Source organism: Cibotium barometz, chromosome 43 (assembly GCF_041138505.1).
Source record: "Cibotium barometz isolate CiBa-2024 chromosome 43, ASM4113850v1, whole genome shotgun sequence".
In the NCBI taxonomy this organism is placed as follows: domain Eukaryota; kingdom Viridiplantae; phylum Streptophyta; class Polypodiopsida; order Cyatheales; family Cibotiaceae; genus Cibotium; species Cibotium barometz.
The window spans coordinates 747822-760551 of record NC_141088.1 but is presented as its reverse complement, the minus strand read 5'-3'; the positions used below and the strand labels follow the sequence as shown (position 1 = coordinate 760551).

The window sequence follows — 12730 nt, the reverse complement described above, 5'->3', positions numbered from 1 at the left end:
TTGAAGCTTTGAAAGTGCATAAACACTTCATTTTTCTCTTTCATGTAGGTTAAAAAATAAGATGCCTACATGAATATATAAGTGTAAATGGGTTGGCAATTATTCTTCCTATATAAATCTAAAATTATAGAAAATGGGACGAATGTTTTCATAAAATGTCCAAAATTGGGTGAATATTTTCTAAAACCCTTCAAAACAGCCAAAATTCAGGCAAATGTTTTAAGATGTCGGACAAATGTTTTTTGAAAAAACCTCAAAAAATAACCAATTGGCAAAGATTAGCCCCTATTTTTTTCGTTGCTTTCATGAAGTCTACGTACACTTTTCTAGTGTGGGTAAGGCTACCCACACTTTTCTAGTGTGATCATCAATGAATAGTGGCATCCTTTGATGATTGATAACCTCTTTGTTGGTTCCCAAACATCAAACATCAAAATGCACCACATCCTTTGATTGATGACATCTTTGATGGTCCCCAAACACATTAGAATGTACAACATCCAAAAGTCCTTAACTTACATTCTTATCATGTGGAAATGCATGCTTCTAGAGTGTTTTCCCACTTGGCATGCTTCACATACTTTTTGTGCATTCCATCCTCTTTGAACTTGGGCAAGCCTGTAGTAACAATAATACTTTGGGCTTGCATTATGTGCAGCTTAGTGAATATTGACGTGAACAATACATTTATGTCTTGAATATCAATGTATGTAATCACACATATACATGTGTAAATATTATAATCTTTACTTCAAGCATGTTTAGATCCAAAGTAAACATTCTTCTCCAATTCTATTCCCAAATGTAACCACACTAAACTATTTATTGAAATCTTCTACGTAACTTTCTGTGAGGGTTACACCTCACTTACAGACCATGCTCAACCATTTGTCCAATATAAACAAGATTCTTTATTATGTTTAAAACATGAATTACATTAGCCAAGCACTTTATTTTTCCATCCTACATAGATAATGGTGACACCTTACGAATATACGTAATAAGATGTGGATGTATCATCACATGTTTCCAGTTTTTGCATATCTTTAAATTACTCTCCATGATTGATCATGTGATTATAAACACCCAAATAAACATAGTATACATCTCTAGGATTTCGTGCATCCAGAATCATGGGACTAAGCATACGATGCTGCATCACAAAAAATCAATCTCAGTTCTATATTTGCGGCTTGTAGTTCCCTTAATACAACTTTTCACTTTTGATGTCATTTTGCTTTTTATAGTAGTCCTTTGCTATATGACGTGGTTTTCCATAACAACAACACTCAATGCCCGAAGATGCATAGTTTGATGTCATTTTACTTTTGTAGTAGTCCTTTGCTATATGAAATGGTTTGCCACAATAATAGCCCTCCATGGCTATTTCCAGTCGGATTTCTTTGCCATCCACCTTATCCTCTTTGGCTCCCCCTTACCTCTAAAGTGGCCTCTTCCACCTGTTTGTGCATTATATTCTTATTGTTTGTTGATATGATTTTTGTTTCCAATATGGATTGAACCTCAACCTCTAGATGAAGATCTACATGTGTCTGTATGAAAAGCATGCTCCTTCATGTCTTTTGAAGATGATTTAATCGCAACATTCATCTCCTCAATGATCAGAAGGGCTATAAGGTTATTAAAGTTCGAGAAGTTTTCCAAAGTTCGGATAGATGTTTGAAATTAATCATATTTTTTACCAAGCCCATTCTCAACATGACTGTGTAGTACGAGTCATCCACAACTAGATCCAATAAAGGTAAGGCATCCACAACTAGATCCAATAAAGGTAAGGCATCTGCAAGCCCTTTCACTTTCAATGAGTAATGATTAATATTTTTCTTATTTCTTTGCACATTATCTAGCTCTTTCTTCAACACACATCTTTCTTACCTTGGTACATGTGATATACAACTTAACCAAGGTATCCCATGCATCTGTAACAAGTGTTGTTGCATTATGTATATGGCCAATCATAGCATCCAACTGACACACTTTAAAAAAAACATTGCATCATGTATATGGCTAATCATAGCATCCATTAACATACTAAAAAGAAACCACTATATCACTTTGATGGCTTTCTCATGCCAAGCCTTAAAGGCATGTGCTTGTGGAGGAGTGACATTTTCTTCTGAAAGCTCTAGGTCCTTCTTGTGACTTAAAATAAACTCTTAATATCCCTTTCCCATGAGGAAGTTGACAAACATTGCCCATGTCAAATGTAGTTTTTAAAAAAAAGATTGTGTGGTGTCCTCCCTCTTTCCCTCCCAAGTGCAAGTAAACTTGTGCCAAGCTAGGGTAGGTGTGCCTTTTTAGGGTCTCCTACTTGTTATCGAGGGTGGTAGAGCTATCTCACACTTTATGCAAGCAGGACCTTGATTAATATGACAAACATTGCCCATGTCGAATTTGTGTTGTATCTCTCTCTTTCCCTCTCCCAAGCGCAAGTAGAAACCAATGTTGTGTCATTTGTAAAATGAGCTAGGCAAATAACCATCTACTCATTGAAATTGGGTAATTTGTGTCCACCAAGCACTCGAGTAGTGTTCACATTTTAAGGTTGCATAGCCCTTCTAGATAGACTTTGCTATACAAAGACTTATGATGAGGAGCAATGGAAGTTAGAGAAGAGTGCTTTTAGAAAAAAAAAATTTGCCCTTCACATTGATGGGTGAAAAAATACGACCCCTGTACATGAGGGAACCTTCTATTAAAAATAAACAATTTGATATATATTTTATTAAATATATATATTTATGTAAATTAAAAATAAGCTTTACTTTATATTTAGTTGAATATATATTACTTAGAGAGAGACACACACTCTTTCATCCTTTTGTGTGATTACTTTTTGTTGAAAGTTGAACATAGGGCGGGAATATTTTTTGGTTGGGCAAAGAAAAAACAGGTTGCCCTGCGTAGAGAGGTAAAACTTTAAAAGCGACTTCCTCGAAAACAAGGTACCGTACATAACTTGCAACAATAGATAAATAAACACTTTGGCGACGAGTGGCAAAAGAGAAGATGCGACACCCAGTAGCGACGCGTCTACTAGGCTCTGTCTCTCTCTCTCTACACACAACACACACACACACGCGCGCGCGCGCACACACACACACACACGGGGTGACGGGGCTCGTCGTCGTTGTTGTTGAGGAGGAAGGGGGTCCGTCCGATCTGAAAGCCTTTTTGCACTTTTCTTGCCCGACAAGCCCCGAAATGGATAAGCCATAGCCATCTCTCTCGTCGTCGTCAGCATCATGATGATGACGATGATGCCGCCCAACTCAACTCCCCCCTTTCCCCCCCCCTCTGATTCCTCCTACTTTGCCAATGAGCTCACGCTACCCAATGGCTCAGATCTTGGCGTTTTGAGAGCTTTTCAGCTATGGCCTCCCTGGTCCGGAGCCATCCCAAAACGGCAGTGTTTGCAGCCGCTGCCTGCATCATCTGCTCACCCATTGTGCTGCCACTGCTTCTCATCTCCTCTCCTTTCTTGCTCCTCTCCTCTCTTTTCTCAATTGGTTTTATGAGCTTTGTCAGATGTCTGCAGAAGCTGAGAGATCTAAGCTGCTCTTCTGCCCAGAGGAGGATTAGTGACAACAACAGGAGATTAGGGTTCGAATTTGGAGATAATGAGAGCTTTGTATGGGCCCAAGATGTGCACAGAGAAGAAGGCGGCTTCAGGCAAAGCAGAGTACACGAGTATTTGGAGGACCAACTGAAGAACCTTAATGCGAAGAGTGATAATGGAGAGGATCCACTCCCTTGTAGCTTCGCCTTTGGCTCGGATGATAACATGGAAGGCCATATTGCTCTACCTTGTCACGGTAAACGCAACATTAAATGACAGAACACATATATATGTATGTAGTTTAGGCTTTAATGTATATTTGATTGTTTGAAGCTTGGGTTGTACATAGATTGTTGCGAGGACTTATTTCACTCATCCGGACCAATTTGACATAGCGTTCACGAATACATTGTTCACTTATGGGCCAGGCTTGCACCTGCTGATTTTGGTTATCTCGCAGGCCTATGAAGTTTTTGCCTTTGGGCTTTGTATATATTCATCACATTCAATAAAGCGTTTGAAAATTTTAGTCTCTTTGGTTTTAAAGACTTTGGGTTACGCTATTCTTGAACATTCATAAACCTGATGTTTGGATAGAATTGGCCTTGAAGTCTCATGCCTTTGTGACATTAATACTCTTCTAATAGCTCTTTTGGGTTAGATTGAAAGTGTTTATGGGCTCACTTGTCAAATAGTGTGCATAATGTGAATGGAGGATTAGATCCGTAAACTACTCAAAAAGCTCTAGTCAATGGTTTGCCCCATTTTTGAAAGGAGTTATTCTTGAATAGACCGAATGAGCTCGTGTTCATTTGAAAGGTATGGTACCTTTCAAGCTTGTCACACACACATGTATATACAATTATCGGGCACCTTGTGATGTTTGTGGTGGTGGGGGTGGGGGTCATTGGGGCTGCACCAGGGGGATTTGTTCATCAAAGCTAGGTTCTTGAAATTAAAACCTCTCACCACTAGGTACATACCCATGGGGGTGCATGTTTCAGGGCCTTACCTCTTGTATGTATGTCATGTTTTTTCCAAAATGACTTTGTTCATTGTTAATGTACGAAGTGTAAATGGAAAGCGATGCTGGCTCTAAGCTCTATTCCAATGGCTATGAATATTGCTTGCTAGAATCCAACACAATGTTTTTGGATAAATTATGGACTTGTAATATTCTTTTCACAAAAAGTTTGGCCACTTCCAGGGATAGATGTGTCTTTTTCATTGGAAAGAAATGTGCCATTTTTCTTGAGTTTAATGTCCACTACCACAAAAAGCTTATCATAACCACCTTTAGTAGTAGGCAACTTAGTGATGAAATCCATAGAAATGGACTCTTACTTCCGTGTAGGAACATCAAGAGGTTCCATATCCCTATGAAATCTTCTTTGACTATTTACCAAAAAAGGCACATTCTTACACTATTTATGGCATCTCTTTTGAGTCTAGGCCAAAAGAATGACTTTCATACCTTCATATAGTAGGCCTTATGAATCTTACATGTCTCAAGTAAGGCACATCGTGGCAATCTTTGAGGATCTTCTTTTAAGTTACACAGGTACATCCGAAACACAAAGTATATTTTTAAAGTATAGATTCCCATCATAGACCACATACTTCTCAACTAAAAGCTTATTTGTTCCTGAAGTCAAATGTTTAAGACGGTATCAAAATGGTCTTCACAAATTTAGATCTAATTATGGACATGGCATTGCTCAAAGCATTTGCCACTTTATTCGATATCTAAGTTTGTTCCTTCTATACTTGCATTTAATTGGCCTATCTATCTCTCTAAGCTGACATATTTGGACATAAGTATGTTCACTTCTTTAGCCTTTCTATTATTGTGTAGGAGTCTACATTGACATACACGTGTTATGTCTAGGGCATCTAACATCACACCACTTGATCTAATACATTTGTTTTGACTTGAGATCCAGAACTCTGTCTTCACAATATTGAGGAAGAGTAAAAAGGTGATCTTTCTCTCTTCGACAACTACATGCATCAACTTTGGGACATGGATTGGACCTTGTCATCTATGCCTAGGTTGCTGCTACACTCCTCTTAGCCTTGGTGCTCCTCGTGGATGTGTTAGTGTCCCTTTGCTTGGTTTCCCTCCATTTAGACTAGCACCTAGTTGGTTAGTTTCCCTTAATTGCCCTCCATGAGCCTCATTCACCAACTTAATTCCAATCGGGTTACTTTCAAAAAACCTCATTTACCATGTGAGTTCCTTGTCACCAACTAAGGCTCACTATACACACTTTTGAACCTAAGAAAAAACATTTCCTTTGATGTTATGAATTCAAGCTTACAATAATCTTCCAGGCAATAAATTAATGGTGGCACCAATACCTTGAAGAGAAGGATTGTTTTTTTAGAAATGAAACACAAAAGCTGCATCTTGCAACAGGTGAGGACGACTTAAGTGGAGAAGAAGCAGAGGAGAAAGATATAGAGACCTCAATAGAGGTCAATTTTGTTTAAGACAAAATTTGGGCCTTCTAGAACATAGTCGATCTATTTGTCAGCCCTCTATTCTAAGCTAGTTGTAATCATAACTAGAGCCTAGCATCTGGCATCATAATTGGCATTCTTATCTTATGGAGTGATTCAAGGATACTAGTGTTGTTATACTATATAACTGAGGACAGTTGCTCTCCCAAATCGCAGGATTGATATGGAAATACATTATTTAATTTCTACAATTAAAGTTTGCAAAGCAAGTAATTTCCCTCCATAAGCCCCATTCACAAACTCAGTTCCAATTGAGTTATTTTCGAAAAACACTCATTTACCATGTGAGTTCCTTCCTTCCTTCTCACCAACTAAGACTCACTATCACACTTTTGAATCCTAGAAAAAACCTTTCCTTTGATGTTATGAATTTAACCTTACAATAACCTTTCTAAGCAATAAAATAATGACGACACCCATACCTTAAAGAGAAGGATTGTTTTTCTTTAGAAACAAAGCACGAAAGGTGCACAAAAGGCGCATCTTACACAGGTGAGGACGACATAAGTGGAGAAGAAGCATAGGAGGAGAAAGGAGCACAGACCTACGTAAAGGTCAATTTTGTTCAAGACAACAAGGCCTTCTAGACCAGCGAGAACATGCCTGACCTATTTGTCACCCACCTATTCTAAGCTAGTTGTAATCATAACTAGCATCTGACATCATAACTAGCATTCTTATCTTATGGAGTGATTCCAAGATATCAGTGTTGTTATACTATGTAACTGAGGGCAGTTGCTCTCCCAAATGGGAGGATTGTTATGGAAATACATTATTTAATTTTTGTAATTGAAGCTTGCAAAGCAAGTAATTGTAAAAATAGAGTTGTAAACTATATTTAATCTAGGGTGAAATCGCTAGAGGGGGCAATTTTGTACCACCACTATGTCCCGTGTTTCTTTCGCGAATGTTTTTGGGCTCACACGTCTCCATAACATGTTGAGAAACAAAAGACCTCCCACTAGAATTGAAAAGACTTCTTCTTTTTTGGGAACAATAGTGATATATATATATATATATTTCCAGAAAAACTTTACAACCAATCCTTCACCCAGTTACAAGCTCATATCCACAAAAGCAAGTAGTAAAAGTGTGGACAAAAGGTGATCTATTGGAGAGAGAGAGTCTCCCAAAGGGTGCACAATTGAAGCTATGATTGAAGCTGTATACAACTAGGATATCAAATTTCCTGGGGGAAGTCCTCTTTAGTGTTGGAAGATGAAAGGTGGAATTTAACATATAGTCTACTTAACATGGATTTGTAAAGTTGGGCATAGAGTTTGAAAACTGAAAAGACTTCTACATAGATGCTTTTAAAGAACCATCAAAACATGAAACTTGAATAGGAAGAAACAAATAACTTTTTGTGATATCATGCTAAGAAAAAGATTCATACCACACTTATATTTGCTTTTAAGTAGACATGCAAGGACACATAAATATATACAACCTACCCTACCCATGATATGATGCTAAGAAAAAGATTCATACCACACTTTACATTTGCTTTTAAGTAAACACATAAGAACACTTTCAATATACAACCTAAGCATGATATCATGCTAAGAAAAAGATTCATACCACACTTTAAATATGTTTTTAAGTAAACGTGTAACGACACATAAAATATACAACCTATGCATGGTTGTGCAAGCTATGTTACACCATTATTGCATGAATCCGAAATCATAATATCGATAATTAAACATCACTTTTAATGGCATACAATACAAACGTAACATTTAACGTTGGAGGAAAAATGATACGCGTCTTCCATCAATTAAATATATGTGTAAATTAAAAATAATCTTTACTTTATATTTAGTTGAATATATATTACTTGTGTAATTAAATATTAGAGGAACACACTCTCTTTCACCCTTTTACCTCGCTCGCGCACACACTCTCTCTCTTTCTCTCTCGTCGTAGTGTTTGCAGCTGCTGCCTGTATCATCTACTCACCCATTGTGCTGCCACTGCTTCTCATCTCCTCTCCTTTCTTGCTCTTCTCTTCTCTTTTCTCAATTGGTTTTATGAGCTTGTTCAGATGCCTGCAGCAGCTGAGAGATCTAAGCTGCTCTTGTGCCCAGAGGAGGATTAGTGACAACAGGAGGAGATTAGGGTTCGAATTTGGAGATAATGAGAGCTTTGTGTGGGCCCAAGATGTGCATAGAGAAGAAGGCGGCTTCAGGCAAAGCAGAGTGCATGAGTATTTGGAGGATGTGACGAGTGATAATGGAGAGGATCCCCTCCCTTCTAGCTTCTCCTTTGGTTCGGATGATAACATGGAAGGCCAGATTGCACTACCTTAAACGCAACATTGAATGACAGAGCACATATATGAGCCAGAGGACACCATTGTGGGCATGGCATATGTAGTATAGGCCTCAATATATATTTGATTGTTCGAAGCTTGGGTTGTACATAGATTGTTGCGAGGACTTATTTCACTCACCCGGACCAATTTGACATAGCGTTCACGAAGTATATGGGCCAGGCTTGCACATGATTTTGGTTATCTCAGATGCCTATATGAAGTTTTTGCCTTCATCACATTCAATAAAGTGTTTGAAAATTTCAATCTCTTTTGTCATTAGGGAAAATATGGACTCAAAAAGGGGCCTTGTAAGAGATCCCTTGGGATGGTGATGTGGACAAAGCAAGCCAATAAACCCACATATAATATTGGAGGGTACGTACGTCATTTTTGAGTTCTTTATTCCATTAACTGACATGTAGGGTGTTTTTGAATTCAAAACAATGCCTCTTAAGTATAGTTTTTTATTTCCACTATGGTGCCTTATTTTATTGAAAAAAGTCACCACTCTCTTTTTTCATTACACTTTTGAATGGAACCAAGCCAACTTTGCTTACCAAACTTGAACCAAACTTCGTCCCTGCAACCCATCATCTTGCATTGTCTCCCTCATTGTCTTCTCGACTCCACAACCACAACCACTCCAAATCCGAATTGTTCTAAGTGGGAAGTTTTTGATTTTCTATTCTTCTCAAGGCGACAAGTTTTGAAAAAGGATAGAAAAGTATTTGTTCTTCATACGCCATACCTGCTTGTGCATGAATAACAATCCTATTTCTTATCTTTTTCAAGTGAGGGTTGTGCTTACAAGTATTGTGTACATTTTGGTGCATCCAGGATACCAACAAGTTTGTTTGATAGACAAGGATATCACTTATTTAGTGATGTCTTTTGGTTTTGATAAGCAATCTTCTTCACGAGAGATAAGTCTAATATCTTTGGTTTCTTTTGGTTAAAGTGCGAGTTCATGATGCTTTTTGGTGTTGTTAAAGCACAGAACAATACAATGGAACCTGTGAAACAAAAGAAGAAAAAGGTGGACATCCACTTCCAAGTAGAAGCCGATTATGCTCCCTGCTGTAAGAGAAATTGGTCTAGGCCAGTATGCGAAGCCCACATTATTGAGCTTCGAAATGAAGGAAAGAAAAATATGGACCTATGGTTGGATGGTAATATTTATCCACCAGATCCAACCTCCTCTCAATCTCCATCATTCTTTAGGTTGACAAGTTTCTTTAAGTTTTTGTGTGAGGGTGAAAATGTATTGCTTGGATATTGCGAAAGATTGTTTGGCCAATGTCAAAGTATCTTTGAAAGACATTTGAGTGATAGAGATGCCAGAATAAAAATGCTTGAAGGTGCGAATTTTTACTTGGCATCGATCACAACAGCTTTGCAAGCTTCATATGAGGACAAAGCAAAAGTTTGTTTTGGGTTACAAAAAGAGATTGATCATTTGCAGCAGCAGACTATTCGTAAGATACAGGACACTATTAAAGAGAAGAATAAAATTTTGACAATTCGAGAAATCAATAATTTCGCATTGGAGAGTGAGAATGCACACCTTTTCGAAAACAACTTGATAAGTTCAACAAAAAATTACAATATTTGAAAGACACGCCATTGGGTGCTCGATTATGCAAGAGACAGATCAAACCATTGGAAAAACTCAATGTTGGAGGTGGCCAATGGAAGCATCGTGTAAAAGCTTGCAGATATTGGGACCTATAATTTCTTTGAGCACTCACTTTTCATTTTCATCTTTAGTTCCTTTTTTGGAGATGGGGGATTGGGTGTGTGGGTGGTATAGTTAGATGAATGATGGACTGAAATAGCTATCGTTGTTGCTTCAGGGATGGTCACAGATGTGGATCCAAAAGAGGAAGGTTCTGATATATTTGGTAAAGTTCTGACAAAAGACATCGTGGAGTCAGCAATACATCATCCTAAGTTTGCAAGACTTCGATCAGACATAGCAAAGCAATCCTTGCAGAAGGTGAGTGAAGCATTCACTCCTGCAGATGCACAAGGTATATGTGACATGGTTGGCAGCATAAGCACAAAGTCTTACAGGATGTTGTTTAATAAAATTAAAGAAGGTTTCAATTCTAAGCTTGGAAAAAAAACAGTAATTCCCATTCCAAAACCATTTCACGTGAACAAAGCTCGAAATATTCTCAACTTGGGAATGGTCGAACTTGTTGGAGAGCCTTGTCACGTGTCTAGTACATTGACAGTGACTAAAAAGAGCGGGGAACAGAAAATCATAGAGCTTATAGAGTTTAACAATTTCATTATGGATGTTCGAAAATTACAAATGGCTATGGTAAAATTTTATGACATCAGTGTACATGAGTGCAATGGAAGGCTGAAATTTGTTTTAAAACTTGATGAGAGTGAGGTGATCAAAGGACAGAAGCTGAAAAGGGTTAGCATGACTTTAATGAATAGATCTTTGGATGCAAGTATCAGTAATGCTAATGAGAGGCACTTTAGTGTACAATCCGAAAATGAGATTTGGTGGTTGGCTGCATTTGAGGTGACGTGCTATCCATTTTTTAAAAAAGTATATTATGTTGCTATCCATTAGATGTTGTAGACAATTTAACTGGCCTCTTGTTAACAGGTTCCAACAGAGACCCATGAAATTCTAAAGTGGTACTTTAACCAGACTGACGCGAAAAGCTTTATGTAGAAGGATATGGTGAATATGAGGTTGAATGGCACCTGGCTGCTCTGCAGATCTTAAAATCTTGAAATGCATGTTTGGTATTTCCCAAGGAGCAATGGTGGCCAAGTATCCTTGCATGTATTGTATGACCAAACGAGGTGTCTCCAAAGGAGGAAAAGAGAGAGAATGGAAATGCCTAAATGCAATCAGTAATAGGCGTGAAGCCCCAAATCGTGATGCTCCAGGAGTGGATCCTAATTGGGATCCAATTCTCGCTATCCCTTTGATTAGAGTTCATATTTGTGTTTTGCATGCACTGGTTAGAATAATTGAGAAACTAGTCTACATGTACATCGAATTTTCATGGAATATGAAACCAACATTAGAGAGTGAAAGAACTATTAAAAAAATAGAGCAAGTGCTTTCAGATGCAAGTTTACATTGTGGTCAAGTGAAGATTGAGAAGGACTTGAGAAGATCAGGGAAGACTGGAAATGTTCCTAGCAATCCATGTTTTGGAGGTGCAAAAGCCAGAAAGTTCTTATCTAATCATACCCAGAGAGGTCATCTGGATATAGATTTTGAGGTGTGGAGGAAGCTTCATGCAGCTGTACCTGATCGAGGCTCTTCAGGACAAGCAAGGGTGGTAAAGGCCAAAGCGTGGTTGGCACTTGATCGCCTAGCACCTTTGTTGCAAAAAGCAAGGTTTGAAGATGGGGATGTTGAGAAATTTGAGACAGTTGTGACAGAGTTCTACACTAGCAAGGTTTGAAGATGGGGATGTTGAGAAATTTGAGGCAGTTGTGACAAAGTTCTACACTAGCTATGAAAAGGCATGGGGTGCGACAAACTTGACACAATACATGGTTATTACTTGAATACCTACAGCTTTGAGTTTTTATTGTTGTTGTACGATACTAAATGTCTTGTTGTTGTTGAGCATTTGTAGCACATTTTGCATGCACATGGAACCTTTTTTGCGGAAGAGTTTGGAAGCCTTGGGATTTGGTCTACCCAAGGCATGGAAAGATCTCATTGGCAAGCACGTTGTGCCTATCAAAGGGCCACTCAACATGGAGGAGGAGTGAAGAAAAGTAATCCAATGAAGCAACTATGTCAGTGGTGGTATAGGCAGATTCAAGTGAGGGCTCGTGTGAAGATCAAACAGTCTAAATCAGCTGTGTCATGTGCAATAAGAAAGATCTCCTCACAGGGAAGGCAGAATCATGCTCAATGGATAAGACAACGGCAAAGACAGGGCAGAGTGTGGAAGAAAATTGATCATTGAAATACATATTATAAAACAATGATGTAACTGTAAAAGATTTTAAAAGAACAAGAGCTTTCATCTATGTCCCATATAAATGTTTTCAATATATATACATTTCATAGTTTTTAATGGTAAGCAAGAAGAGTATTGAGAAATATGAAGAAACTTCTTAGCAACTGGAACAATCTAAATCTGTTAATCTGGAGCAGAGACTTCCCCCAGCCGAGCCCTTTTTGATGAAGTTTCTACAACATCTTCTTCATCCTCTATCAATGGCACAATAGGGACCATTGGCCTTGCTGTTCTAAGAAGATGCTTCTTCCCGCAATCACTCAACAGATTAGGATCTGTGATTCCACATGCCAAGCC

The 12730-nt window shown here is 38.2% G+C and overlaps 1 protein-coding gene across 1 annotated transcript; it reads left to right on the top strand.

The window, feature by feature from the left end:
* Positions 1-3202: 3202 nt before the first annotated feature.
* On the top strand, positions 3203-4112 carry LOC147613402 (uncharacterized). Its single transcript, XM_086781158.1, has 2 exons — positions 3203-3836; positions 3930-4112. Exons 1-2 carry the CDS (start codon positions 3395-3397, stop codon positions 3968-3970), a joined length of 483 nt encoding a protein of 160 aa, XP_086637284.1. The 5' UTR covers positions 3203-3394; the 3' UTR covers positions 3971-4112.
* The last annotated feature ends 8618 nt before the right edge of the window (positions 4113-12730 follow it).